General features: G+C 41.5%; 1 protein-coding gene across 5 annotated transcripts in view; it reads left to right on the top strand.

Annotated features, from left to right (window-relative positions):
- The window catches only part of Flnb (filamin B), a 153,044-nt gene that overhangs the window by 74,392 nt on the left and 51,275 nt on the right, over nt 1-27,377 (top strand). For all 5 annotated transcript variants that reach the window (XM_028853821.2, XM_028853819.2, XM_037208639.1 and 2 more), the window contains exons 5-19: nt 7,031-7,149; nt 7,796-7,873; nt 9,369-9,531; nt 10,112-10,309; nt 13,632-13,769; nt 15,211-15,337; nt 16,953-17,089; nt 18,349-18,542; nt 19,143-19,256; nt 19,938-20,081; nt 20,328-20,451; nt 20,755-20,915; nt 21,853-21,943; nt 22,160-22,329; nt 26,625-26,742. In XM_028853821.2, coding sequence (XP_028709654.1) covers nt 7,031-7,149; nt 7,796-7,873; nt 9,369-9,531; nt 10,112-10,309; nt 13,632-13,769; nt 15,211-15,337; nt 16,953-17,089; nt 18,349-18,542; nt 19,143-19,256; nt 19,938-20,081; nt 20,328-20,451; nt 20,755-20,915; nt 21,853-21,943; nt 22,160-22,329; nt 26,625-26,742 — 2,076 coding nt within the window. The remainder of the gene's footprint in view (nt 1-7,030; nt 7,150-7,795; nt 7,874-9,368; nt 9,532-10,111; nt 10,310-13,631; nt 13,770-15,210; nt 15,338-16,952; nt 17,090-18,348; nt 18,543-19,142; nt 19,257-19,937; nt 20,082-20,327; nt 20,452-20,754; nt 20,916-21,852; nt 21,944-22,159; nt 22,330-26,624; nt 26,743-27,377) is intronic.

Consider the following 27,377-nt stretch of genomic DNA (forward strand, 5'->3'; position numbering starts at 1 on the left):
TATATCTGGATTTATGTTGAGGTCTTTGATCCACTTAGACTTCAGTTTTGTGCAGGGTGATAAGTGATAGAATCTATTTGCTTAACATGCCTACATCCACTTATACCAACACCATTTGTTGAAGATGCTTTCTTTTTTCCATAGTATAATATTGGCTTCTTTGTAAAAAATCTGGTATCCATAGGTATGTAGATTTACATCTGGGACTTCAATTTGATTCCTTTTTGAGCCACCTGTCTGTTTTTATGCCAATACCTTGAGGTTTTTATTACTATAGATCGTAATAGAGCTTAAAGTCTGGAATGGTAATACATTCAGAAGTTCTTTTATTATACGCGATTGTTTTAGCTATCCTGGGTTGTTTGTTTGTTTGTTTGTCCATATGAAGTTGAGTATTGTTCTTTCAAGATCTGTAAAGAATTGTGTTGGAAATTTGCTGGGGATTGCATTGAATCTGTAGATTGCTTTTGGTAGGATGGATGTTATTACTATGTTAATCCTACTGATCCATGAGCATGGGAAGATCTTTCCATCTTCTGATATCTTCTCTAATTTCTTTCTTTAAAGATTTGAAGTTCTTGTCAAATAGGTCTTTCACTTGCTTGGTTAGAGTTACACTAAGATATTTTATATGATTATGGCTATTGTGAAGGGTGTTGTTTCCCTGATTTCTTTCTCAGCTTGTTTATTGTTTGTGTATAGGACTACTGATTTTTTTTTTTTTTAAGTTAATCTTGTATCCAACCACTTCACTAAAGTTACTTATCAGCTGTAGGAGTTCCTTGGTAGAATTTGGGATATATATATATATATATATATATATATATATATATATATATATATATACACACTATCATATCATATATAAATAATGATCCTTTGACTTCTTCTGTAGACGAATTTCTAAACAGTCTTATTAAATAAGAAACACAGAGCCAAATACAGAGGTAATAGCCGAAGAGATCAGAAAAATAGCGAAGAGCCACTGACTAACCTTAGCTTACCACCATGCCGTAGCTTCCCAAGAGAGCTTTTTCCTGTCTAACCTGTGCTTTTATTGCCTTCCTGTTCTGCCTTCTCATTGACTCTAAGCCCAGCCACATCACTTCCTCATCACTGCCTGTCTATACAGACCTCCAGGTCTCTATGGTTGGTACTGGAGTTAAATGCGTGTGTCACCATGCTTGGCTGCGTCCTTGACCACCCAGAGACTCTGCCTGCCATGTGATCAGATTAAGGGTGTGTGCTACCACCACCTGACTTCTGTTTATGGCTATGACCTCTAATCTCCAGGCAAACTTTATTTATTAACATACAAATAAAATATCACATTTCAGCACATTTCCCCCTTTTATTCTAATAAAGAGAAAAAAGAAAAAAATTATAACTTATATAAGAAAAACTATATACAATAAGTACAATAACTATATACAATAAATAAATACAAGCAATAAATACCTCAACAATGTCTAGTCCATTTGCATTTGACAAACTCAGAGAAAATATTCCATTATCTACATTATTTGGTAAGTCCAAAATGTACCTGATTCACTTTTTATCCTAACTTGTATAACCAACAAAAAACTATCTTATAATGTCTTTCAAATTTATACACTTTGCACCTCTTTAGTGAGTTTCTTTTCTGAAATTCTTAACAAGGAAAACGATAACCATAACTATCTAATCTTCAACTAACTATAACTATCAACTTCAACTAACTATAACTATCTAATCTTCAACTCCCTCAGAGACCCAAGAAGGAAATAATATTACCTAGTAAAATAGGAAGTGCAAATAAGCGACTTCCAAAAAAAAATTTAAAAATGTGAGTTGACAGAAACAGCCAGCTGCCTGGACAGTCACCCGAGGTTTCTCCGCAACGTTGGGGCATCATCTTCAGCCTATAGGCTTAGTGTATCTGACAGACTCATTTGTGAAGTAGGATGTACACAAAGCCTACAGTTTGACCTCACATTCAGTGAGAGTAGTCCATGTATCAGATAAACCTGAATTCCACCAATGTTCTGTCATGATTCATGATTTTAAATTCTAGAAATTGCTGATGTTTTTGGAATTCGGCTGTCCATTCTTCTTGGCTTGTGGGTGGCTTCATCTCTTTTATTAAATGCCAGTCTACCATTGAGAGTTTAGACTCTGTCAGCCTAACTCTTTCAAGAATAACTATTTCAGCTACACACCAAAAGCCATTGGTCCATTGTCTGTTCAGTTGCCTTTGAAGAAAGGGGCACTGTACCTTTTTTCTTTTCCAATTTGTATCCCCTTGATCTCCTTTAGTTGTCTTATTGCTCTATCCAGGTCTTCAAGTACTATAGTGAATAGATGTTGAAAGAGCAGACAACCTTGTTTTGTTGCTGATTTTAGTAGAATTGCTTTGAGTTTCTCTCCATTTAATTTGATGTTGGCTATAGGCTTGCTGTATATTGCTTTTGTTTAGGTATATCCCTTGTATTCATGATCTCTCCAAGACTTTTATCATGAAGGGGTGTTGAATTTTCTCAAAGATTTTTTTCAGGATCTAATGAGATGATCATGTGTTGTTTTTTTTTTTTTTTTCTTTTCAGTTTCATTTTCATGTTGAACCATCCCTGCCTCTCTGGAATGAAGGGGTCTTGATCATAGTAGATGATCCTTTTAATGTGTTCTTAGATTTGGTTTGTGAGTGTTTTATTGAGTATTTTTGCATCTATGTTCATGAGGGAGATTGGTCTGTAATTCTCTTTTTTGTTGTTGTTGTTGAGTCTTTGTGTGGTTTTGGTATCAGGGTGACAGTAGCCTCATAAAATGAATTTGACGGTGTTTATTCTGTTTCTATTTTGTAGAATAATTTGAGGAGTGTTGATATTAGCTCTTCTTTGAAGGTCTGGTAGAATTCTACACTTAAAACCTTCTGGCCCTGGACTTTTTTTGGTTGGGAAATTTTTAATGACTGCTTCTATTGTCTTGGAGGATATAGGTCTATTTAAATTGTTTATCTGGTCTTGATTTAACTTCAGTAAGTGATAACTATTGAGAAAATTGTCCATTTCTTTTAGATTTTCCAATTTTGTGGAATACAGGTTTTTGAAGTATAACCTAATGATTCTTTGGATTTCTTTGGTGTCTGTTGTTATATCCCCCTTTACATTTCTGATTTTGTTAATTCATATATTCTCTCTCTGCCTTTAGAAGGGTGTGTCTATCTTGTTGATTTTCTCAAAGAACCAACTCTTTGTTTCATTGATTCTTTGTATTGTTCTTGTTGTTTCTGTTTCACTTATTTCAGTCTTCAGTATCATTATTTCCTGCTGACTATTCCTCATGGGTGTGTGTCTGCTTCTTTTTGTTCTAGATCTTTTCAGGGGTGCTGTTAAGTCTCTGGTATGAAAATTCTCTAATTTCTTTATGCAGACACTTAGTGCTGTGAACCTTTCATTGTGTCCCATAAGTTTGGATATGTTACGCATTCATTTTTGTTGAATTCTAGGAAGTCTTTATTTCTTCTTTGACCCAGTGGTAATTCAGTAGAGAGTTGTTCAGTTTTCATAAGTTTGTAGGTTTTCTGTTGTTTCTGTTGTTGAAATACAACTTTAATCCATGGTTGTAGCACAAATCCTAATTGGTCTTATAATAAAAACCCAGAGCCAGATATTGGGGTAAATGCTGAAAGAACAGAGGAAACAAGCCACAGCCACTTCTCACGTCACTAACTGCTCAGCCGAAAGGGGAAGTTCCTGTCTCCAAGAATCCTCAGACTTAATGTACCTGAGTCCTCAGCTGAAAGGGCACCAAACTCCTGACTCCTTAAATTCCTTTTTCTGCCTAGCCTTTCACTTCCTGTCTCAACCTTACTAATGCTTGGGAATGTGTGACTCCCAAGTACTAAGATTAAAGGTGTGTGCCACCACTGCCTGGCTCTGTTTCTCTTTTAGACTGGATTAATCTTGTATAGTCCAGGGTGGCTTTGAACTCACAGACATCAACAGGGATCTCTGTGTGAGGGTGTTGGATCCCCTGGAACTTGAGTTACAGACAGTTGTGAGCTGTCATGTGGGTGTTGGGAATTGAACCCAGGTCCTTCAGAAAAGCAGCCAGTGCTCTTAACTGCTGAGCCATCTTTCCAGCCCCTACATGGGTATAGTTAACATTTTGGGGTTGGAATTTTCCTTTTAGTACCTTCTATAGGGCTGGATTTGTGGATAGATATTGTTTAAATTTGACTTTGTCATGAAATATTTTGTTTTCTCCATCTATGGTGACTGAAAGTTTTGCTGGATATATTTGTCTGGGCTGGCATCTGTGGTCTCTTAGAGTCTGCAAGGCATCTATCCAGGCTCTTCTGGCTTTAAGAGTCTCCATTGAGAAGTCAAATGTAATTCTTACAGGTCTGTCTTTATGTTACTTGGCCTTTTTCCCTTGCAGCTTTTAATAATCTTTGTTTTGTGTATTTAGTGTTTTGATTATATGACATGAGCACTTTGTTTTCTGATCTATCTGTTTGGTGTTCTGTAAGCTTCTTGTACCTTTTTAGAAATGCCCTTCTTTGGGTTAGGGAAATTTTCTTCTGTGATTTTTTTAAATGTATTTTCTGGATTTTGAGCTTAGATTCTTCTCCTTCTATTCCTATTATTCTTAAGTATGGTCTTTTCATGGTATCCCAGATTTTCTGGATGTTTTGTGGTATGAAATTTTTAGCTCTAGTATTTTCTTTGACTTTCTTCTAGTGTGTCTTCAACAACTAAGATTCTCTCTTCCATCTCTTGAAGTCTGTTGGTGATGTTTACATTCGTAGCTCCTGTTCACTAACCCAGATTTTCCATTTCTTGAATTCCTTCAATTTGTGCCTTCATTTTCATGTCTTGAATAGTTTCCTTTACCTGCTTCTTTGTTTTGTCTTGGCTTTCATGATATTCTTTAAAGGATTTGTTGATTTCCTCCAATTTTTTTGGTTATCTTTTCCTCTATTTCTTTAAGGGAGTTCTTCATCTCCTCTTTAAGGACCTCTATCATCATCATAAAGTTGGTTTTAATATCATTTCCTTGTATTTCTACTATGTTGGAGTATTCAGGGCTTGCTGCAGAGAGATGGCTGGGCTCTGATATTGCCTTGGGTGTTGTTGTTTGTGTTCTTACACTTATGTTTAGGCATCTGGATTTGGATTGATTGCAGGTATAGGTGCCAATTCTGGATTTGTCTTTGTTGGATGGGTGTTTTCTGTTTCCTCTCTGGTCTTTTGAAGCCCATGACCTGTGTCTGAGTAGAGGGTCTCTGCCTGAGTTGGGGGCTGAATGCCCCCTGGTAGAGCAGGGGGTTGCTGCCCAAGTTCTGGGCTGAAGTTCTGGCTATGTATTTGCATGGCCTCTGATCTGGCTGGGGGTCCTCTGGGGTTCAGATATTGGCCTGGCTTCTAGTAGGGTAGGAGACTTCTGCCTGGTTTTGAGGGAGTTGGCCTGGTCTCTGGGGTTCAGGATGCTGGTTTGGCTTCAGAGGATCAGGATTCTGGCCTGGCCCCTGATGGGGTTGAAAGCTTTCCCCAAAGGTGTGGGCTAGGAAATGGTGATAAGGAGAGGAGGGGCAGATGGAGTTATGCTGAGCTAGTACAGGTGGGGTTGGGGAGTATTATTACCTGGGGTTCAGGATGCTGGCCTGGTCTCTGGTGGAAGAAAAGGCACCTGTCAGAGGTGTGGGCCAGGATGTGGTGACAGTGAGAGGAGGGGCAGTTGGGGTTATATTGGGCGGGCATGGGTGGGACAATGGGTGGGGTGATGGGGAGGATGGCTTACCTGGTTTTCAGGAAATTGGCATGACCTCAGATGGAGTAGAAGGCTTCCATCAGAGATGTGGACTGGAGGAGAAGAGGGGCAGCTGGAGTTGTGCTGGGCAAACATGTGCAGGGTGGGGGACAGTATTACCTGGGGTTCAGAATTCTGGCCTGGCCTCTGGAAGTGGGAGGCTTCCTCCAGTATCATTTCTTATACCTATATGGGAGCCTATCTCTAATTTGCTCAATTATCTATTTTAATAATTATTTTCTTCAGCAAGTATACAGAGTAATAGCTTCCTTCATTCCTTCATTCATTCTTTCTTTCAGAGAGGGTCTTTTGTAGCCCAGGTTGGTATTTGACTTGCTGCATAGCATGGTAGTACTGAGGTTCAAGCCCAGGGCTTTGTGCAAGCAGTCTACCAACCAAACGTCATGTAAATCACGGTTCTTTGCTCATATTCTCCCCTGCATTGCACTTCCCTTTCTCCCCTCTCCCCACTGATCCTCTTCCCCAAAATCTTAGTGTCTGAGAAAGTCAGAAGAGGTTTTCAGATCCCTTGAAACTGGAGCTATAAGTGGTTGTTAACCACCTTGTGGGTGCTGGGAATGGAACAGTCTCAACAGTCACAAGTACTCTTAACAGCTGAGCCATTTCCCCGGGCCCTCAAGTAACTTTTTAACAACTAGATTCTGCATATTAAAGAAAACATGCAATGTCTGTCTTTCTTTACCTCCATTACCCTTTTGTTTCTTTCTGAAAACTCCTTTTCCTACAAAGTCTTATTTCTACTTTCATATCATCTATATCTAAGCCTGGATTCCACATATGACAGAAAATATGGGATATTTGTCTTTGAGTCTATCTAGTTTTGCTTAACTATCTTAAAAGTGAAAGTCTAATTACAAATAATAGCTGAGTACAATTTTTTACAAGTATATACTGTGTTGTTCAAAGAAATATATACCTTCCTTCTCCTGCATGGCCTCTCAAAGGCAGGCCCTGCTGCTAACTACCAACTATGTATGTTTTCAGTGTTGCATGTGCCGCTATTTGAAACTCGTGAGTATTTTAGAATTGGATATTGGTAAGAAAATTAAGAGTTTGAACCTATTTGATTACTCTTGCCATGGCCCTGTCTCCCGCAAAGATCTATAGGGTTGGGTCCCATCTCTCAACTCATTGAAAAAAGAGAAAAAAAGACATAGTGGGGAATGGTTTGTGTGAGGGCATGGCCCAACTTAATATTTACTGTCTAAACTCCTGACAGGAATCGAACCCACTGGAAACATGGTGAAGCAGCCAGCCAAGTTCACTGTAGATACCATCAGTGCTGGGCAAGGAGATGTGATGGTATTTGTTGAGGACCCAGAAGGAAACAAAGAAGAGGTATGCTGGAGGATACTACCTCCCTCCATATTGGACCATATCAGGACCAGAGACTGCATTTTCATGTCCTCATAGCTATCAACCAAAATGTCACCAAAAAGATCCTGAGGCTTGCCTGAGAGCTGTGCCTTGAGTGCAATATACATTGATTCACAAGAACACAGTGTTTAGTAAAGTAAATGATACTTTGGATGAGACACAGGACTTGTTTATTGAGGTGTCCTGATTTTCCTCTACTTTGAGTCTTCGCCCAGGGCCTGAGCATATTATTATTTTCCTAGGTCTAGGTCTTACTCCTATCACAGCACAATCTGAACTTCTAAATACACCAATATACTGTCTGGCTTCCCCTCCGGGGCAGGGTCTCTGCCCAACTTACTCACTGTTTTACTTTTGATTCATACGACTGGGTCTGGCATCTCCTACGCTTGTAATAATCACCAAACTAATAAGTGATCAAGGGAATCTGTTTTGTGTTTTCTCGACAGTCCCTAGAGAGAGTCCTAGCTTTATGCTAGGTAGTTTCCTCCCATACCCCTTCTGTTGCTGCCTCATTGCTGATACCTCTTGTGGGACAGAAATAGCCCCACAACACATGAGTTACTTGTACCTTGCACCTTCTCTAACTGATAATCATCTTTTCTAGGCACATGTGACCCCTGACAGTGACAAGAACAAGACATACTCTGTAGAGTATCTGCCCAAGGTCACCGGGCTGCACAAAGTAAGATAAGGCATCATGGCCATAGCATGGTCTGGTCTTTAGGCTTGAATTGTTGTATGTTAAAGAAAGAGATCTTAGGAAGAGGAATGGCCTTATTGGCAGCTGTTTTTACAACACTGGGTACAGAATGTAGGATCTCTCACATGCTAGGCAATAGCTGTAAGAATGACTTAGATTAGCTTCTAGTTATTAGATTATTCATGTTCATTTGGGAACAAAGGTAGAATCCCTATGAATCAGACTTGGTATTAGCTAGTATATCTCTTTTTTAAATTCCCCGATCAAGTTATTTGTAATATCCTCATTTTTCCTTCCTAATTCCAATATCGATAGCTAAAAATTGAAGCTGCCTGTCTGGAATATAGATACCTTAGTGACTAAACTTCCTTACTCATCCCTCTTTGAGATTGGCTAGAGAGTATACTGAACTTAAGCCATGAGGACACACAAGCTCAGCTCAGCAGCAGCAGCAGCAAAGAATACACTCAGCTTCTGAGGAATGCCAGGGATCCAGCTCTCAGACCCTTCACTTCAGCACCATGTCAAGCTATGTTTGAGACCAACTCTGGGATGGTTCCATAGGGCAAGAGCTAAAAGAGCCTGGGCTACAGCAAGTGGGTAACCTAGGAATGTGTCTTTACTGGAAGAAAGCCCTCAGCACACAAAGCCAGCTCCTATATCATGCTCAGACTTTAAAACGGGCTCTACTTTCTGCCTTGAGCTTTTGTGAATTCACCAGGACTCTTCTTACTTCAGAACAGCATGAATCTAGGAAAACTAAATCTCAAGATGGGACATTTATGATCTAATTCATTCCAACCAAGTATAGGTTTATAGGAAACGCAGTCCAGTTCCCTTGAAATATTCCAGGATGAGACATTTTTGCTAAGGTTTTAGACAGAAGTCATTATATTTTGCCTCAAACACATTTATCTGAGAATGATCTTAGCCCATGAAAAACCTGACTATATTTGAAATCTTGGGATGATGCACTTTATTCTGAGAGTGCAATACCTCTGTCTGTACTGCTAAAGGAAACTCATGCCTAGATATCAAAGTATAAGTGGTTATTCATTTCCTGTTAGAAAGGCTGAGTGCCCTGTGAGATGTGCTGAGGTAGCAGTAGTACAGAACTTGTGGGAATGGCCAACCAATAACTGGTCTAACTTGAGGCCCACACCAGGAGAAAGAATCCATGCCTGACACTGCCTGGATGGCCAGGAACCAGAGGCTGGACAGTCCAGAGACCCAGGATAGAACCAAACACAACCAGAAAAAAATAAAATAAAAGACCAAGTGTATCTGATATCATGGGCATAACCATTTGCCTGATAGGGCTAGGAGGTAAAATCCCTGATTTTAGGGCTCCTGCTTCCAGCCATCTTTGGGGTATACAATCCTGAGAAAGGTGAAAGAAAATTGGATGGAAGCATGAGGTTGGATGGTGCTCTTGCTAGACCAGAAGAAGCTGTTATATCTCTCTTGTTACTTGTAGGTCATAGTCCTCTTTGCAGGACAGCACATCTCTAAGAGCCCATTTGAAGTGAACGTTGACAAAGCCCAAGGAGACGCAAGCAAGGTCACTGCAAAAGGCCCAGGGCTGGAAGCTACAGGGAACATTGCTAATAAACCCACCTATTTTGACATCTACACAGCTGGTAATGTGCTTTGACCTTTGCATCTTCTTGATCTAAAACAGAATTCTCAGGAGAGCATGGGGCACCCAGACTTTGGTCTTTCAAATTGAACAAACAACTTTTTCTCATGAGTTATATTAGTTATATTTTTACGTATCTTCACTCTTGACCCTGATTAATTACTTCTCAATTTCTGTACAATTTTTAGTCTGCACTAAATTTTACCATTCGTGCACTAGACCAAGTTTTGTAAAAGACTAGGGGAATTAGGCAGCACAAATGAGTAAAGTGGTTATTAATTTGTTAGCTTTCTTTTCTTTTAGTTTTTCTAGACAGAATTTCTCTGTGTAGCCCTGTCTGTCCCAGAACTTACTCTGTAGACCAGGCTGGCCTTGAACTCAAAAAGATCCACCTGCCTCTGCCTCCTGAGTACTGGGATTAAAGGTATATGCCACCATCACTTGGAAGCTTTCTTTCAGTTAAAAAAGGGAAATAGAAAATGTGAAAAAGAGATAGTTGGTACAGCCTTGCCCTTTGCACTGGTTGGCAGCAAGCTTTTAAAAGGGGAAGATGTGCTCATGGAATGGCGGTTCTTTCACAGGAGCTGGTGTAGGTGACATTGGTGTTGAGGTGGAGGATCCTCAGGGCAAGAACACTGTGGAGCTGCTGGTGGAAGACAGAGGAAATCAGGTGTATAGATGTGTTTACAAGCCAATACAACCTGGCCCCCATGTGGTCAAGGTCTCCTTTGCTGGAGATGCCATTCCCAAGAGTCCCTTTGGTGTGCAGGTTGGGGAAGGTAAGTATTGGCCAACTATACCTGGCATAGAGACTGATAAACCTGGGCTCATTCCATCCTCTTCCTGCCAGAATCTCTTCAACAGGAAGTGATACTTCAAGATATTAGGGCTAATACAAGTTGTGTTCCTCAGCTTTCCTCCCTGTGTCAAAACATCTAAAATGATCATGTTAATATATGATAAAATTATTTGGTTTATGGCCATGATCACTTGGCCCAGTTTCTCTTCTGTGGTGATGCTCTATATTTATGATGGACACATGTGGCAAAGGAGCTGCTTACCACATGGTAGCCAGGAAGACAAGAAAGAAATAGGAAGGGGCTAGAACCTCACCAATCTCTTACAGCAATGGTTCTCAAACTTCCTAATACTACAACCCTTCCTCATGTTGTGACCCTCAACCATAAAATTATTTGATTGCTACTTTAAAATTGTAATTTTACTACTGTTAATAAATCGTAATGTAAATATCTGATATGCAAACCCCCAAGGGGTCTCAACCTACTGGTTGAGAACCACTGCTTTACAGAGTAAGTTTCCAGTGGTCGAACTTCCTTCCACTAGGTCTCACCTTTTCAACACTTGTGCCATGAGGGAGCATTTTAAATCTAGTCTGCACCACAGATTGAGTACCCTAATCTGAAAACTGGATTGCTTCAAGATCCAATTTTTTTTGTGCACTGACATGATTTTCAAATACTTTTAGATTTTAGCTAGAACATTTAAGATTCTAGGTTTTCGGATAAGGAAAACTCAATTTAAAAAGTCTGTGCAATTGTTTGTTTGTTTGTTTGTTTTTTCAAAATGGGGTTTCTCTGTGTAGCCCTGGCTGTCCTGGAACTCACTCTGTAGACTAGGCTGGCCTCACTCAGCTACCTCTGCCTCCCAAGTATAGGGATTAAAGGCATGTGCCACCACCTGGCCCATGCATATATTTTTTAAAAGTATATCTAAAACAGGTGCTGGAGATAAGACTTAGTGGTGAAGAGCTCTTCCTGTTCTTCTAGAGGATTTGCATTCAATTCCCAGCACCCACACCAGTCAACTCTTAACCATCTATAACTCCAGCTCTAGGGGTTCTGGTGCACTCTTCTGGCCTCCATGGACACCTGAACATATATGGCAGACACTCACATAGACACTTTAAAACACACACACACACACACACACACACACACACACACACACACACACCACCTTTAAAACCTTATAGCAAAATCTTTTTGTCCCAATCATTTTGGATAAGGGATATGGAATCTGTGTACAGAGAACTAAGTGTGCTGGATTTTTGGTATCCAGGGTTAAGCTCGACAACAGCAGGTCCCCTGTAGTCCAGGCACTTTTCTGGCTGTTGGGCACTCAGCTCAACTCCATTAACCCACACATCTGTGTATTTCAGGTGTGATTCCCACCTCCAGTTTGTAGGTGGAGTGACTGAGGCTTTGACAGTGTAGATCTTAGTACTATAAAGCATCAGTAGAACCATAATATCCTTTGACCAAGCCTGTAATCACTCTGCTAAGTTCCTCTACAACCAGCAGCGTATGTTGCCCCCTAATATTAGAGTCTCTCTCCCTCTGTTTCTTTAACTTGGTTGCTCTTTTTTGTTGTTACTATTGTTTTCCAACTATGCTACCTTTTCTAACCAGTACTTGCTTCTCCCTATTCTGTCCTCCACCTCTGCACCTGCAGACCTGGGCTGCTTCTTCTGAATCCTGCCTCTGGGCCAACCTGGACCCTGAAGCTGCTGGCTTCCTATTTGCAAGCTCTGGGCCAGAGGCTCTTGCTTTGGTAAGGGCTGGTTGAGTGGGGTATTTTTACCAGTTCTTCATGCTGCTTGCACATCTGAGGGGAGTCTATATTGTATATACCTTCAGGAAGTCCCTGTGCAGGTGTTAGTGATTACAGCTTGTATAGCCAGATCCCAGCCTGAACAAGGTGCTAAGGGTGACAGTAGATCTAGTATGTCCCTCAAACTCTACAGTTGAGTCCACTGAGTGTTTATAGGAACTGAGCTGTTAGCATTTTGATGTTCACCCTGTTGTACATGGTCAATATTTCAGGGGGGGGGATGAAAACACATTTAACTACTCCCCCCACCCCCAAAATTCCTGTCATCTTGTGACTTATTCCTCATGTGACCAACTTTTCACCCTTTGACAAAGAAAAATCAACCCTCTCCCTGGATATTTATAATCAAAATTCCTTTGACATCAGGAAAGAGATGATTTCAGACAGCTTTCCTCATTATGTTTCCTAATCTGTCATTCATGGACTGCCTCATTCATTTCTGGCACAGTAAGACTGCTTCATTCATTTCTGGCATAGTAAGTTTTTTATTTTTGTTTTTGTTTTCCCTCGTTGTTTACATGATCTCTAACTACAAGGATGTCTGTGTGCCTCTCTGTCAAGCAATGGTTTGCCATATAACCAAGAGGAAGGATGTATCTAGTGGACAACTACCTTCCTTCCACTTTAGGAGTGTGTATAAAGGGCTGTCAAATGTGTAGTGTGAAATTTAGAGAGGAAAAGCCAATTCATGGACAGTAGGACATTGTGCCCATCAACTTCCCATTTCCACTTAAAGAGGAAATTGCCTATGCTGGGCAAAGGATTCCTAGGAAGTATATATGTCTTTATAAACCTCCTCCCTGATTCCACATGGAAGAGTAGTTTCATGGCTCTCTCAAGTGAAGAATGTTAGCCATCACCATAGTCCTCAAGTTTAGTCCTAAAAGGTGTGGTTTTTAAAGGAGACCAGAAATCAAGTCAGGAATGGCATTTCTGCTGAGGCTTGCCAGTTTTGTCACAGCCATCTTTGACTGAGAGCACAGTTTCAACTTTTGCCTGACTGTCCACATGCAAGACAACAGCCATATCCAGATCTTCAGAGATGGCTGACCCAGGCAATCACTGCATTTTCCAAATAGAATTGAAAAAGTTTAGTCTTCCCTGTTACTGGGCCCTTGAGTATGGCAGTGAGGTCTGGATAACATTCAGCACTCAGTCTTAAAGCCTCCCTGATCATAAAAGGCTAAAAGCCAGTACCAGGAGCACAGTGTGGGTTCACCCTGCTCTCCTGTTGATGTTGCCAAAATAACTTTTGCCCAGCCCTGTGTGGTGAAGCTGGACAAAGTCATACTGTGTCCTTCTCTGCTAGCTGGTATGCTTCCTGAGTGAGACCCCTGGTTTTGAGCAACTGCCTGATGCTCTTTGTGCAAAGGAAACATTTTCTTGGCAGGTGGTCCCAAGTAACCTTAACTTTCTTGTCTTTTATCAAATATTAAAAGGTTTGAACTGATGTTTAAACTATGCTTACAGCCTGCAATCCAAATGCTTGCCGGGCCAGTGGCCGAGGCCTGCAGCCCAAAGGTGTCCGGATCCGGGAGACTGCAGACTTTAAGGTGGACACCAAAGCTGCTGGAAGCGGGGAGCTTGGTGTAACTGTGAAGGGCCCTAGTAAGTACTCTTTTCTTTCCCCATCTCAGATAAAATCTTAGCTAATTTTCAGCCATGATGTATTGATTACATCTGTGGCCAGTCCGATCGATATCTTCCAGAGAGCTATAACAAAGATTTGAGTCCTATCTGTACTCTTTGGAGAAGAGAGCAGTGATTGATTGACATCTGTCCTAGATATGGGCAGATGCAACCAGTGGGTGGTTTGATAGCCTTACATTTTAAGACCTCTGGAGTAACAATGCTGTAAGGAAATTGGAGAAATATTTGTTTTGGGGACAACAGCTCTTCTCTCTCTCTTTCTCTCTCTGTCTCCCTCTCCCTCTCCCTCTCCCTCTCCCTCTCCCTCTCCCTCTCCCTCTCCCTCTCCCTCTCCCTCTCCCTTCCTCCTTCCCTCTCTTCTCTCTCTTTCTTTCTAATTGAAGAGACCTAGGTGTAAAGTGGAAGGTATGATCAGTGCTTATAGGAGAATAAAATGCCCTAGGATAGTTTTCTTTGTAGGTAAAAGTCATTGGCAGAGGGTGTGTTTTCCCAGTACCCTGTTCTTTCTTTCTTCTTAGTGACAGAGACAGCAGGCATGGAGTCAGCACTCCTCTGTCCCACGTCTTCTCAGAAGTCATAGTTGCAGGCGAAGCAGCACTTTGTGGTTTTAGTTCTAAGGCTTGTAGAGTCCGGCGATTCCTGCATCGTGGTTCCTCTTGTCCTCTGTATCAGCATTAGTCCTGAGTCCAAAAAGTTCATGTGTGGTCTCCACACAAAGCATTGGGGAAGGATATGCCCCAAGGGCAGCTAGGGTTCTAGACTGCCCAGACCTAGAGCCAAGTAGCTCTGGGGCTGTCCGTCCACCCATTCCCAGCCCCCCACACCCACTCAGGTTGTTGCAACAGGAACCAAAGAGGTATTCTTTTCTGACCTTGGAGACTTTCTTGACTCAATGGCTTTTCTGGCCAAACCTCAACATAAAACAAATTTCTACCTGATGGCTAGATCTGAAATTCTGTATAGAACCTAAAACCCATCTTCTCATAGATCTCCTGTAAGGACTTCCTTTGTTGGCCTGCTTTAACAGGAAAAGATACATAGGTGCTTAGTCCAAGACAAGTAATCATAAAGATGACCTCCATTTCCAGTGTTTGTGGGGTGATGGGGTGGAGTGGTGGCTGGAAGACAGCTAGGGCTGTTGGAAAATTCTGAGATATAGCAAAAAACCCAGCTGGTCTAGGAGCTCAGCCTCTGCTGAGAGCTTTTGAAGCTGGGAAGTCATCCATTTCTCCCTCTTGGAAGCTGAGATGGCTCTGCTTTTAGTTTTGGAAACCTCTCCCAGGTTTTAGGGGGAATCTCACATTCAGAGTTGAATTTCTGTAGGTCACCTATGTTTTGTGAATAGTCTCCTTGTAAGCCTGTGGTTCTACTGCAAAGGCTGTGTGCTTTCTTTCCACAGAGGGCCTGGAGGAGCTTGTAAAGCAGAAGGGCTTTCTGGATGGGGTCTACTCATTTGAGTACTACCCCAGCACACCAGGGAAATACAGCATTGCAGTTACTTGGGGGGGACACCACATTCCAAAGAGGTGAGTCTGGATTGGAGATGTGCCTTGTTTAGAGGTATGTTCGACCTGTGACAAGCTCACAGGAGCATGCTGCTTCCCAGGCTGCCAGAGGGAAGAGAGATCTGCTTTGTTAAAAGCTTTCCACTCCCCTCCCCCTGCCCCCGCCCCCGCCTCTCCCCTTTTCCTAGCAGCATAGACACTTGGCTTATTCTCAAAAGCAGCACAAAGTCACTGTGGTTTCAGCTGCCCTGCTTTAAATCAAATGCTGGTGGCTTGTGCCTGGTGGGAGGCAGGGAAACCAGAAAGAGCTGTAATAGAGAGCAAATGGACTGTGTCTATACAGCCTTGTATAAACCAAGGCTCTCATTTTCAATGAATGCCTCTGTTCATGAGTGCCACAGGGGCACAGTATGCTATGGTTTACATTAAAACCATCTACATGAATGCCATCAGAGACAAAGCCCACCCCACCCCCAGCTTTGCCTGGGGCTATAGCCATTTCCTTTCTATACCTGTGTGCTTTGCTGCTCTCCTGAGGGCAATTTAAACTTTGAATACATTTTGTCTTGAGAAATAATTGAACAGTGTAGTAGTCCTCTTTTGTCCACAGAAGTTACCTTCTAAAACCGTAAGTATATGACTGAAACCAACCCCAGACAGTGTCATGTGCTGGTGTTTTTTGTTTGTTTGTTTGTTTGACTTTTGCCTCTAGACATGCACACCCATGAAAAAGTTCAATTTATGAAATAGATGTAATGAGACTGAAACAATGATGAAGCAACAAAATGAAAGGTACATGAATATGGTTTTAATGAAAATACACCATTGCCAGGCAGTGGTGGCACACACCTCTAATCCCAGCACTCAGGAGGCAGAGGCAGGTGGATCTCTGTGAGTTTGGGGCCAATCTCTTCTACAGAGCAAGTTCCAGGACAGCCAGGGCTACACAAAGAAACCCTGTCTCAAAAAAAAATCAAAATTAAATAAATAAAAATTAAAAAAAACCATATTGTATTGGATTTACCCTTCTTCTGTTGTTAGATATAATGCCTATATGATTAGATAAAGTAAAAAAAATAATGTAGGCATCATGGCAAAACACTGGGCCACTATTAATCTCAAAATGATACATATTGCAGACCACATTTGAAACTTAAGAAAATAAAACCAATGATAAGGGGAACTCTTCTATAGGATTTATAGTTTCTGAGCACAGCACACTTACTGTAAACTTCCCTTGACAACATTAAAGCATATTTGATCACATATGAATGAGATAAAGCCTATTCAAACTAGTTTTTTGTTCTAGCATAGGTAGGAATAGAGAAATGTGGATAGTCTTAATCTTTAAGGCTTACACTCTCGAGGGCTCTGCATACCTGTGCTCATTCACTAATTAGCAAACTAGAGCAAGTGTGTTGCTTGAGTGACAGCCCAGTATCCCCCAGCTCCTGAAGCAACCAAATTACATTATATTGTTGACATAATAATGGCTGTGGGGGTGACCAGTGTGGAGGATAGGAGCTTGCCTAGAGTTTTAGCCTACATGCAAAAGATCAGACAAGTGGAAAAAATTTTGTTAAGTCATCCCCTTTTATGCTTTTCTTCAATGCTTCTTCTGTTTCCTTCCTTCTAGCCCCTTTGAAGTTCAAGTTGGCCCTGAAGCAGGCATGCAGAAAGTCCGTGCATGGGGCCCTGGTCTCTATGGTGGCATTGTTGGTCGGTCAGCAGACTTTGTGGTGGAGTCCATTGGCTCTGAGGTTGGGACTCTGGGTAAGTGGAGGCAACTGCCCAGCCTCTTCTGTAAGGCTAAGAATAACACAGTACCTGGTGTTAGAGCTTCATGTGGCTTCCTGGCCTCCAGATTACCCAAAGCCTTTTGGATACTGTAGAATTCTAATTCTTATTTTCCTTCTTGTTTCCAGTTGCCCAATGCCTGTAATAATAGTGATTGCTGTAATCACTAGTTCTCTAAGGGGGATTAGAGGTGATGTGCTAAACAGTACATAAAAAAAATATTGTAGACAGATATTGGTGACTGACCCTTAAATAAATGACTTGGTACATTTTGCTGAAATTTGAAAGACTAAATACATTATTTGGAGCATAGCTGAATATATTTTAAGTGCATGTCTGACAAAATACATGACCATTATGGATTAGAAGTCAACAAACTTTTTCTAGAAAGGACCACATACCCAGTATTTTTACCTCATGTGCTACATGATCTCTGTCACAATTATGTGACTCTGCCATTGTGGCTTTAAAGCAGTCATTAAGAAATACATATATGAGTAAGTATGCCTACATTCTTGTAAGACTTTATATAAGAATAGGCAGTGAGCTGTGGTTTACTGGCCCCTGTTTTAGTTATAGCAATATGCAAAAGAAGGAAAAATAAGAAATTACATTAAATTTCCACCAGTAGAAAGATTAATCATTTTGATATATACTTCTCGTCTAAGGTAGTAGTTAAACTTTTAATCTCTTCTTGGGCTTTTTTCCTGCACACAGATGTATCTTTATATCTTTATGCCCCAGATGAATGGTTGTAATGCCTTCATTTCCCATGGCTTCTATGGGATTTTGTTGTATTTCAATCTGTTCTTGGGTTCTCAAGTTACTTCCAAGATCTTATTGTATCAAAACTATGCTGAGTGTATAACCTCACTTCATTCATTCATGTAAAAGCTCAGAAATGGGTTTAGACAAACGAATATTGGTTTAAGACTTTTGGCATATGTTACTAGATATTCAATAAAAGGGTTTTTCTGATATGTACCCCTGTCCCAGGTGCATCTCCTTCCTATTTTTCCTCATGTTATCTGAAAATCTGAAATATCCAGTCTAACCCTTCCACTTCTAGTCAAGACCCGGTGACCTTGGTTTTGTTGAAGAGGGACATACTTAATTTCAATTTTCTGCTCATTACTTGCTTTCTAGGAGGCAGAGAGAAGGAGATAGTAGTAGCATATAGAAAAGATAATTCTCACCATGTGTAACCAGGAAAGCCTTTTTATTCCATCCCCCAGGGTTTGCAATTGAAGGCCCTTCCCAAGCAAAGATAGAATATGATGATCAGAATGATGGATCATGTGATGTAAAATATTGGCCTAAGGAGCCTGGTGAATATGCTGTTCACATCATGTGTGATGATGAAGACATCAAGGACAGCCCATACATGGCTTTCATCCACCCTGCTACCGGAGACTACAACCCAGATCTAGTAAACACCCTCACCCTTCTTTTATCCCTTCTCCCCTATGGCAGAGAGGAATGGGTTAGATCTTAGGGCAAAAGTGGCCGTCTAGAACTTGCACGATGTTGGGAAAGTAATGGACCTCTATGCTCTTGACACTTTCCTCTATAAACTAGGAACGAAAGTGTCTACTCCCAGAGCTTTTGGAATAATTCAAGGATATGCCTGTCAAGTGGAAGAGGCTCCTCTTGCCACTTATAGCTGTTGGTCACCTATCCATAGATACCATCAGTGAGCTAACTTGTGGCACTCTTTGCTCTGTTGTGGCTGCAGCCTTCAGAGCTTCCTCAAAGTGGGAACCATGAAGCCAGCCACAGCTAAAGATCTGCCCCAGAAACAAAAGTTTTTTTCTATCCATTCAGAGCAAGGCAGAGAGTGTGGGTTAGTTTGGATTTTGTTTTATTTTCTCCTTCATGAACAGCTACTAGTGGTATTTATTTTTAAGTTACAGCCTACTTTGGCATTTTACTTCCTATAGTAATCCTTAACTATGCACCAGGCATTTTGTGCACCCTCCCCTCCATCCCATTCTTTGACACGGGGGAAAACGTTTGTTTTTTGCCTCAGGTCCAAGCATATGGGCCTGGTTTAGAGAAATCTGGTTGCATTATCAATAACACAGCCGAGTTCATTGTGGATCCTAAGGATGCTGGAAAAGCTCCCTTAAAGATACTGGCTCAGGTAAGTTTCCGGGGCCACTTGCACTTGTCAAGTTGCTCGGTGCATCTGGTCCTCGGCTTTCTTATCCACACACTGGGAGTAACAATAGTGTCCCACAGTACAGTGTGAGGACTTTGTGGAACTAACATAACGTGGGACACTTTTTATATTTGTGATTCATGCTCTATAGAAAGAAAGCTTATTTGTTTCAGATTTCTCAGTAATGTCTTTCAGTTGGGCTTAGTCTACTTAATTCCTAATAGATTTGTGAACAAAATTCACATTATGCTTATCTGATTTGGTTAAAATTAGCCAAAGGACTTAAACTCAGGAATTGAAATTACATGCTAAGTGGCACTTTAGACAAGGAAGAAGATATTATTTACTCTTATTAATTACAAGTAAATAAATGGAATTGGGCACAGCAACATGTACCTGATTCCTAGTAATTGGGAGGTCCAAGGTTGGCATAAAGATCATCATGAGTAAGCTAGTGAGACCTATCTCATTTGGGGATAATTGATTTTGTTTGTTGTTACCTATAGCCTGTGTATTAGGAGTATATAGCATGTTGAAGTTACTGGATGACTTATTAAGATAAGTTGATGGTATTTTGGGCATCCCTAGAAGCCACAGTAGCCCTTTTTAGTGGAGACATTGTGAGGACCACTTTTGTTCAAGTTCTGCCTGGCTCTTTTGCAGGACGGGGAAGGCCAGCCCATTGACATCCAGATGAAGAGTCGGATGGATGGCACATATGCCTGCTGCTATACCCCAGTTAAAGCCATCAAGCACACCATAGCTGTGGTCTGGGGAGGTGTGAACATACCACACAGCCCCTACAGGGTAGGTTGAGGACCATCCTAATTGTATGAAATAAACCTGGCTATATATTGAGTCTGGGCATTGTGTATACAGATGGCCAAGGCAGATGTATGAAAATAACCCATCCTGGATAGACCTTGAAAAGAGACTTGGGCTGAAGGCAAATTACTCTAGACTGATGAAACAACCCTTTCTAGTTTTATGCTGGACCTACGGGAAGGAGTATTTTTTATATAGATTTATTTTCTATGTTCATGTCTTTTCTAGGTCAACATTGGGCAAGGTAGCCATCCCCAGAAGGTCAAGGTGTTTGGACCAGGTGTGGAGAGAAGTGGTCTGAAGGCAAATGAGCCTACTCACTTCACAGTGGATTGTACAGAGGCTGGGGAAGGTGAGATTAGGCTTCATCCACCCCAGTCATTATCATTCCTTAAGAAGAACATCCTTATAACATTTGGAGGGCAGTGAGCTTTAAACTAGGAAGTAGCTCATTTTAGTAGACGATTGTTTACCCATGAGCTATGTTGGTTCTTTGGTAATATCTTAGCTAGTGCTGTGAATCCTTTTCCAAAACTCTGATTTACTACCTTCCCTTTCTTGAGTTGCTCTTGTGGGGTGCTATCCCAAGCTGGAAATGATTGTATAGTACATGCTGCTGTTTGTAAACTGGTACTCATAAGCCTGTCTGTTCTAGGTGATGTCAGTGTTGGCATTAAGTGTGATGCCCGAGTGTTAAGTGAAGATGAGGAAGATGTGGATTTTGACATTATTCACAATGCTAATGACACATTTACAGTCAAATACGTGCCTCCTGCTGCTGGGAGATACACTATCAAGGTCCTCTTTGCATCTCAGGTATGTGTTAGGGCCTAAGAGCACAGAGAAGAGTGAGCCTTGTGCTTTCACACCACCTGTGTGCTTATCTGCTTTTTTGAGTTTTGTGTTTTGTTTAGCAACTGAGAAAAGTGCTTTGAGAACTATGTTTAGTTTCTCTATTTTCTTAAAACCAAAAAGGGGGTGAGGGGAAGCTAAGCTAAATTCTCACCTTTTTCTCTGTCAGAGGTGAGGCATATATTCAGTGGTTAAAAGTAGGACTCTAAACAGGAACTGACTTATTAAAACATTCACTAACCTTTTGATTGAAAAGTTAGGCAACATCTAGATATGCTTCACTTTGACCTCCTTGCAGTAATAACTCTGATCTCTGCCCTTCAACTTTTATAGCAAAAGCTTTTGAAGCATTGGGTGTGTGATAATGGTAGTCCTGTAAGGAGCACTCTGAAACGAGGCATTGTGAAATTCTGATGATCAAAATTAACTATATAAAAATTAGGAAGCTTAGGAGAACAGTCTGTGCCTCAAGTTAATGCTCTTAAGTTGACATGATATAATTAATTTATTCTACTTTTATTCTGACAGTCTATAAATTCTTTTTGAAGAATTATAGTCCTCTGTTTCTGATTACTTCCCTAAAGCCCTCACACCTCAGCCCATAGCCATCCCTGGAGGACATTTCCTACCTCCTAACCCTGTATATTGTTGGCTTTTACTTTGAGTAGTATTTTTTTTTATCCTTAGCCCCCAAACATCTGGTGTTAAAAACATAAGGGTGTTTGTGCTATCAGGGTTCCAGATGTGCACCTGTGTGTGCAGACTTCGCCTATAATAATAGAAGTTTCTCACCACTTGCTAAAGTGGGCATTAGGCAACCTTTGTTCATTGTGTTGGGGCAGCAGGTTAAGCTCTGAAGGTTCTCTAGGGACCTACCTTCTCAGACATGTCTTTGCTTCAGGAAATCCCTGCCAGCCCTTTCAGAGTCAAAGTTGACCCTTCCCACGACGCCAGCAAAGTGAAGGCAGAAGGCCCAGGGTTGAGTAAAGCAGGTAAGATTGTGATGGGTAAGGCCACCTTGATCTTTCTGCAGCCACTGCACTGTCTAGACCTTAGAGGGACTTATCTCCACTGAAAGGCTCTGATGTGGCAGGAACAGTGTGTCACTGGCTGCTTCTGTGGAGTGGTGCTGTTGAACCTGTCAGACTGGTTCTAAAAGTGAAACCTCTCCAGCCAACCCTGTCTCCCCACTTTGTGTGTCCTTCCAGGTGTGGAAAATGGGAAGCCAACCCACTTCACTGTTTATACTAAGGGGGCTGGAAAAGCCCCACTCAATGTGCAGTTCAGCAGCCTCCTTCCTACTGATGCAGTGAAGGACTTGGATATCATCGATAATTATGACTACTCACATACTGTTAAATATACCCCAACCCAGCAGGTAAGGGTCCTTCTTGTCTCTTGCTTTTCTGGCTAGGTGCTTCCCTCATGCTGTGGGACAGCATGTGAATGATTAGTGCATGTGGAAATGCCACAGTGTGTGCTCTCATCTTCACTGGGAGCCCTGGAGGAAAGAAAGCCTGAGGGTGCTGTGGTCTTCCCAGAGAAGTACGAAGGCAGCCCCATATCTCTAACTCAGTTTGGGATTTTATCAGAGAAACACTGAGTTCTCGTATATAGAACCTACCAGATCTACCTTCTAACACACTCAGCCCCACCCCCACCCTATTACACTGACTCCCAAACTTATTAATTATAGAAAAAGCTCCCTCACCTGCAGTTTTCCTTGTGGGCTGTTTCACATAGTTTGCCTTTTTAATGAGGTGTTTTAGAGGGATCTTTTCTCAATGAGCCCATTCAGTTTTAATCCCTAGGGCCCAAAGCCTGCTGTTTAGGGCAGCAAATTGCTCCCTATTACAAAATGCAGGAATTCTGAGGACTCTGGCTGTCTAGGCAGATTTATTTGTTATTTTATGCAATAAGGGTCTAAAAACAACCCTTCCGTACAAGTTCATGTCTGTCTAATTTTTAAATTCATTCTTTTCATAGCAAAAGTGTATGCTACTGTACTGAAGTGTACACTTGAAAAGTATACATGGCATTCATGGTATCATGCAGGCCATCTCCTCCGTCCATCCCCACACTCCTTATTTTGCAAAACTGGAATTCTGAACCCATTACATTTGTTTAAAATTGTGTTTTGCTTCATGTTCACTCCTCCAGAGTCTGGATGGCAGATATCCTGGCAAGAAAGTCTGGATTTTAATACTCATGCTTAGTGTTATAAAGAGTCATTCTAAGTTTCTGAGATGCCTTCGTTCTGGGAGGGAGGGAGCCCCTTTGTGAACAAGTCATTTACAGGACAAGATTTTACAGTCTTCAGGAACACTGCTCAAGCATTTCTCTGCCTGGGCCCTCTCAGCAAGGGGCTACTAAGAGTCAAGTGGGGATGAGCAGGGATACAAAAAGAATGGGGTGTGCATAGGTAGCCTTCTTGCTTTGGGATTACATATCCTTGGAGATATCTTTTCTTTGGAACTTCCCTGACAAGGGGAGGAATTCTCTGGGATAAGATCTGAGTACCACATTATAGAAATGTGGTCTCTTACCTCCAAATTTTCTTCTTTCCTACTTTTAAGAAGTCCCACCGAAAGGTTTCTTATTATTAATAGTAAAATGAACGTGTTTGTAGATAGCATGTCCCTTTTCCTGGTTGGGAAACTCAGTGATTATTAGCAGGCAGTTCTTTCTCATGGATGGTTCTAAGGACTGGTGGGACCTTAAGCTGAGAGCTTGACAAAATCATTGCTGCAAGTTCTCTGTATTCCTTGGAAGAAATACCAAAAAGTCATGATCATGATCACAAGGTGCTTTTCTCAATATTTATGACTTAGCTTCATCTTCTATCCATCTACCATATTTTTTTGTCTTTTGGATGAGGCTTTAAATTACAAATACCAGGATGAAAGTCGGGTTTGACTTGAACCCACTAAAAGCAAAGTGTAGAGTCCCTTGCCCTGTGTGTACCCAGCTGCTTGTCAGGAGCCCAATTCCAGTTTTGTCAAGTTTGAAGTGATGCTAGAGTAGGAAGTACTTTAAAATGCTCCTGAGGTCAAGTTCATCTAGTTCTTTAGTAGCCCCAGCTTTGAGAGCTGTTAGCATGCTAAGAGGCCTCTTAGGGCTGTACTATGTCTAAAGAACCTGTTGGAGTCTTGATATTAATGTTTCCTACTTTAGACATTTTGTGGAATCCTTCTCGTAGGTCTTGCCAAAGACATTGCTTGTCTGCAGTCTCATAGTCTCAAGTGGCTTAGACTTCTCAACCCAGACCTCCTGCTATGCTGTGTCATAAGCCCCTAGGTTTAAGTAGTGGTAGTGGTGATGATGTCTCAGGAGACTGAAGAGGAGGAACCTGTAGAAGGCTCCTTTGGTCCATCTTGTGAGCTGTCATGTCAGTGTCTGGCTACTGTGGGATTTTTTTGGTTTGTTTTGTTGTTTTGTTTGTTTGTTTTTGCAGAATAAAAGTCAGGTCTCAGAAGCATGTAGAGAGAAACAGAAAACTATTTTGCAGGCAGCTACATCTCGGTGCAACACCCAGGTTGTCACTGCCTTAGTCCTGTGTGGGAAAAGTACAGTTTGTTCTTAGCTTGGGTAAGAAGAAACTGAAAATGCTTAGAAATTGGAAGTGTAGGTCTCTAAGGTTACCCACACGCACTCCCACCCCTTAAGGTTGTTTAAGGCAGAGTCCATTCCTATCTGAGTTTTGTGTTATGTTTGTGAGTGGAAATGAAGCATACTTTCTGTTATGACCTGGGTGGGCTTAATGGGAAGGGGACTTTTCTTTTGCTCTAGCACTTCAGGGAAGTGGCCAGAAAACATATTGGGGAGCTGAGAGCTCTATTACTAAGATCTCTAGTTAGCCTGAGGCCTAGCCCCCAAAGGGTTAGAGGCTAGTGGGAAATGGAGGCTCAGGAGAGCTGACAGTGTTGGGAATATTGCAGGGGCTGCAGTAACAAACCAGTGTTTCTTTAAGCACTAGAGGAGACCTTTCTTCTCCCTTGGCTGGCTCCCAGCTCTGTTGAACTTGACCTATGCACATTTTACCATGAAATGATAAACCCTTAAGGTAGGCCAGTTGATTTTGTGCACAGTATTAAAACTCCTGGAAAAATCAGTGATTCCCCCTTCATTGATGCAGCTGTTCCTCCTCCCCTTGGCTCTTTCCCTTCTTTAGTTCCGAAAGGAATGTGAGAAAATATGCATCAAGCCAAAAGCTACACCCTTTTAACACTTGACTGGTGACAGCTTTTAGTAGGGCCTGTGAGCCAGATAGCCTGCTGGATTGTCTGGGGACTCCTCTCACTCTTCTACATACTTGGTTATTTCTGTATATAGAGGCAAGGATGACATGGATCTACTGAGATTGCAATGGACTTTCATGGAGATGGGAGGGGGAGGATGTAGCTGAATGTGGAGAGAGAAAGCCAGCAGTGAGTTGGCTCAGGACCTGTGGACAGACAACAAAAACCGCATGGTTGTGTTATGTGTGCCTCTGCAGCCACCAGGGCTTCAGCAAGGGAACCTGCTAATCTTCTAGTACAGTGTGCCTTCACACAGCTTTTCTTTCCTTCACTAGAATTAGTAATTAGTGACTATGTGCTGATCTGAGAACACTCTTGTGTGTGCCCCAGTGTCCTGAAACAGATTGCCCAGACATTGAAGAAACTGGTTCTGTTGGTTTAGAGGCTCGAGGCCCAATGGCTGTACATGGCTGGGGTTGGCTAGTATCATGGTTTGAGGTGCTGTGACAAAACAAAGAAGTAAAAGTTTGGTGCCTCGTAATTTACCAGCATACAATTTACTGTGTGTGTGTGATGGGGGCATGTTCCATTACCCCTCTGAACAAGGAGGGTCTTCTTGAAAAGTGGAAGATGGCAATAAGAACTACTCCTTAGGACTGTTCTGTGATTTATTTTTTCTTTCTTTCTTTTTGGTTTTTTGAGACAGAGTTTCTCTATGTAACAGTTCTGGCTGTCCTGAAACTCATTTTATAGACCAGGCTGGCCTCAAACTCACAGAGATCCGACTGCCTCTGCCTCCCAAATGCTGGAATTAAAGGTGTGCGCCACTACCACCTGGCGCTGTTTATGATTTTGAATTGAGGAAATACATGGAAGCATTAATTCCCAGCTCACTGTCTGTTACTAGCTACTTTTATTTTTTTTAATTGTTCTTGCCATGTGTTCCAAAACTTAGAGAAGTGTTTAAGGTGTTTTCTGAAGCCACTAACAGTCAAAGTGTGAGCCGGGCAGTGGTGGTACATGCTTTAAATCCCAGCACTGGGGAGGCAGAGGCAGGCAGATCTCTGTGAGTTCAAGGCTAGCCTGGGCTCCAGAGTGAGTTCCAGGAAAGGTACCAAAGCTACACAAAGAAACCCTGTCTCAAGAGAAAAAAAAAAAAGTCAAAGTGTGACTATAGCTCAGTTGATAGAATGCTTGCCTGGCATACATGAAGCCGTGGGTTTGATCCCCAGCATTGCATTAACTAGGTGTCCTAGCACACACCTCTAGTCCTGGAGGATCAAAAGTTAGAGGTTTCTCTGCTGCAGCACAAGTTCAGAGCCAGCCTGGAATATATGAGACAAAGGAAAAATTGATTAAATTTGGTTAATGAAGTTTTTGGAGGGCAGTTCAGTGCATTTCTACCCAGAAGCATACTCCTTTTCTCTCATTCCAGGGCAACATGCAGGTTTTAGTGACATATGGTGGTGATCCCATTCCTAAAAGTCCTTTCACTGTGGGCGTTGCTGCTCCACTGGATCTGAGCAAGATAAAAATCAATGGACTAGAAAACAGTAAGTATCTAATAAGTTCACTGATGACCTGAAACTGTGACTGTGACTGCTATTATTAAACTTTCTTCAAAATAATTTTCAGAGAAATGAAATCTGCCTTAAAGAGATGTTGCAATGGACAGACTTAGGTTTGAATGAGAGCTGTGCTGTGAACCAGTTCTGTGACATGCATGCCACTTATGCTTTTACCAGGCTTTCACATTTACACAGCGGGAATGGAGTATTTGGGGACACTTAGACTCGTGGAAGTATTGTAAAAATAAAATGATGTAATAATGCAGAAGCTGTAATCAGCTCTCTGTAACTGGTGATGTTACCACAGTAAGTTTTCATTAAGAGAGAAACTAAAGAATGTTGCTTTTGGCTGAGAGTCACACTATGCCAACCATCTTGGGCATCTGATTTACATTAAGGTCATACGTAGAAATTGGCTCCTTGGCACTAAGAAACCATAACCTTCCCCTTCCATCCTTCTCCTTTAGCTTGACATGTATCTTACCTCATTTTATATTGTTATAAATACATTGTAACATCATTTTATTTATGTTAAAATTTAAAAGTTGGTTTTTGTTTGTTTTTTGTGGCACTGAAGGTACAGAGCCCAGGCAGGGATTTGTGCAAGCACTCTGCCTCTG

Source organism: Peromyscus leucopus, chromosome 9, assembly GCF_004664715.2.
Source record: "Peromyscus leucopus breed LL Stock chromosome 9, UCI_PerLeu_2.1, whole genome shotgun sequence".
NCBI classification, from domain to species: Eukaryota; Metazoa; Chordata; class Mammalia; order Rodentia; family Cricetidae; genus Peromyscus; species Peromyscus leucopus.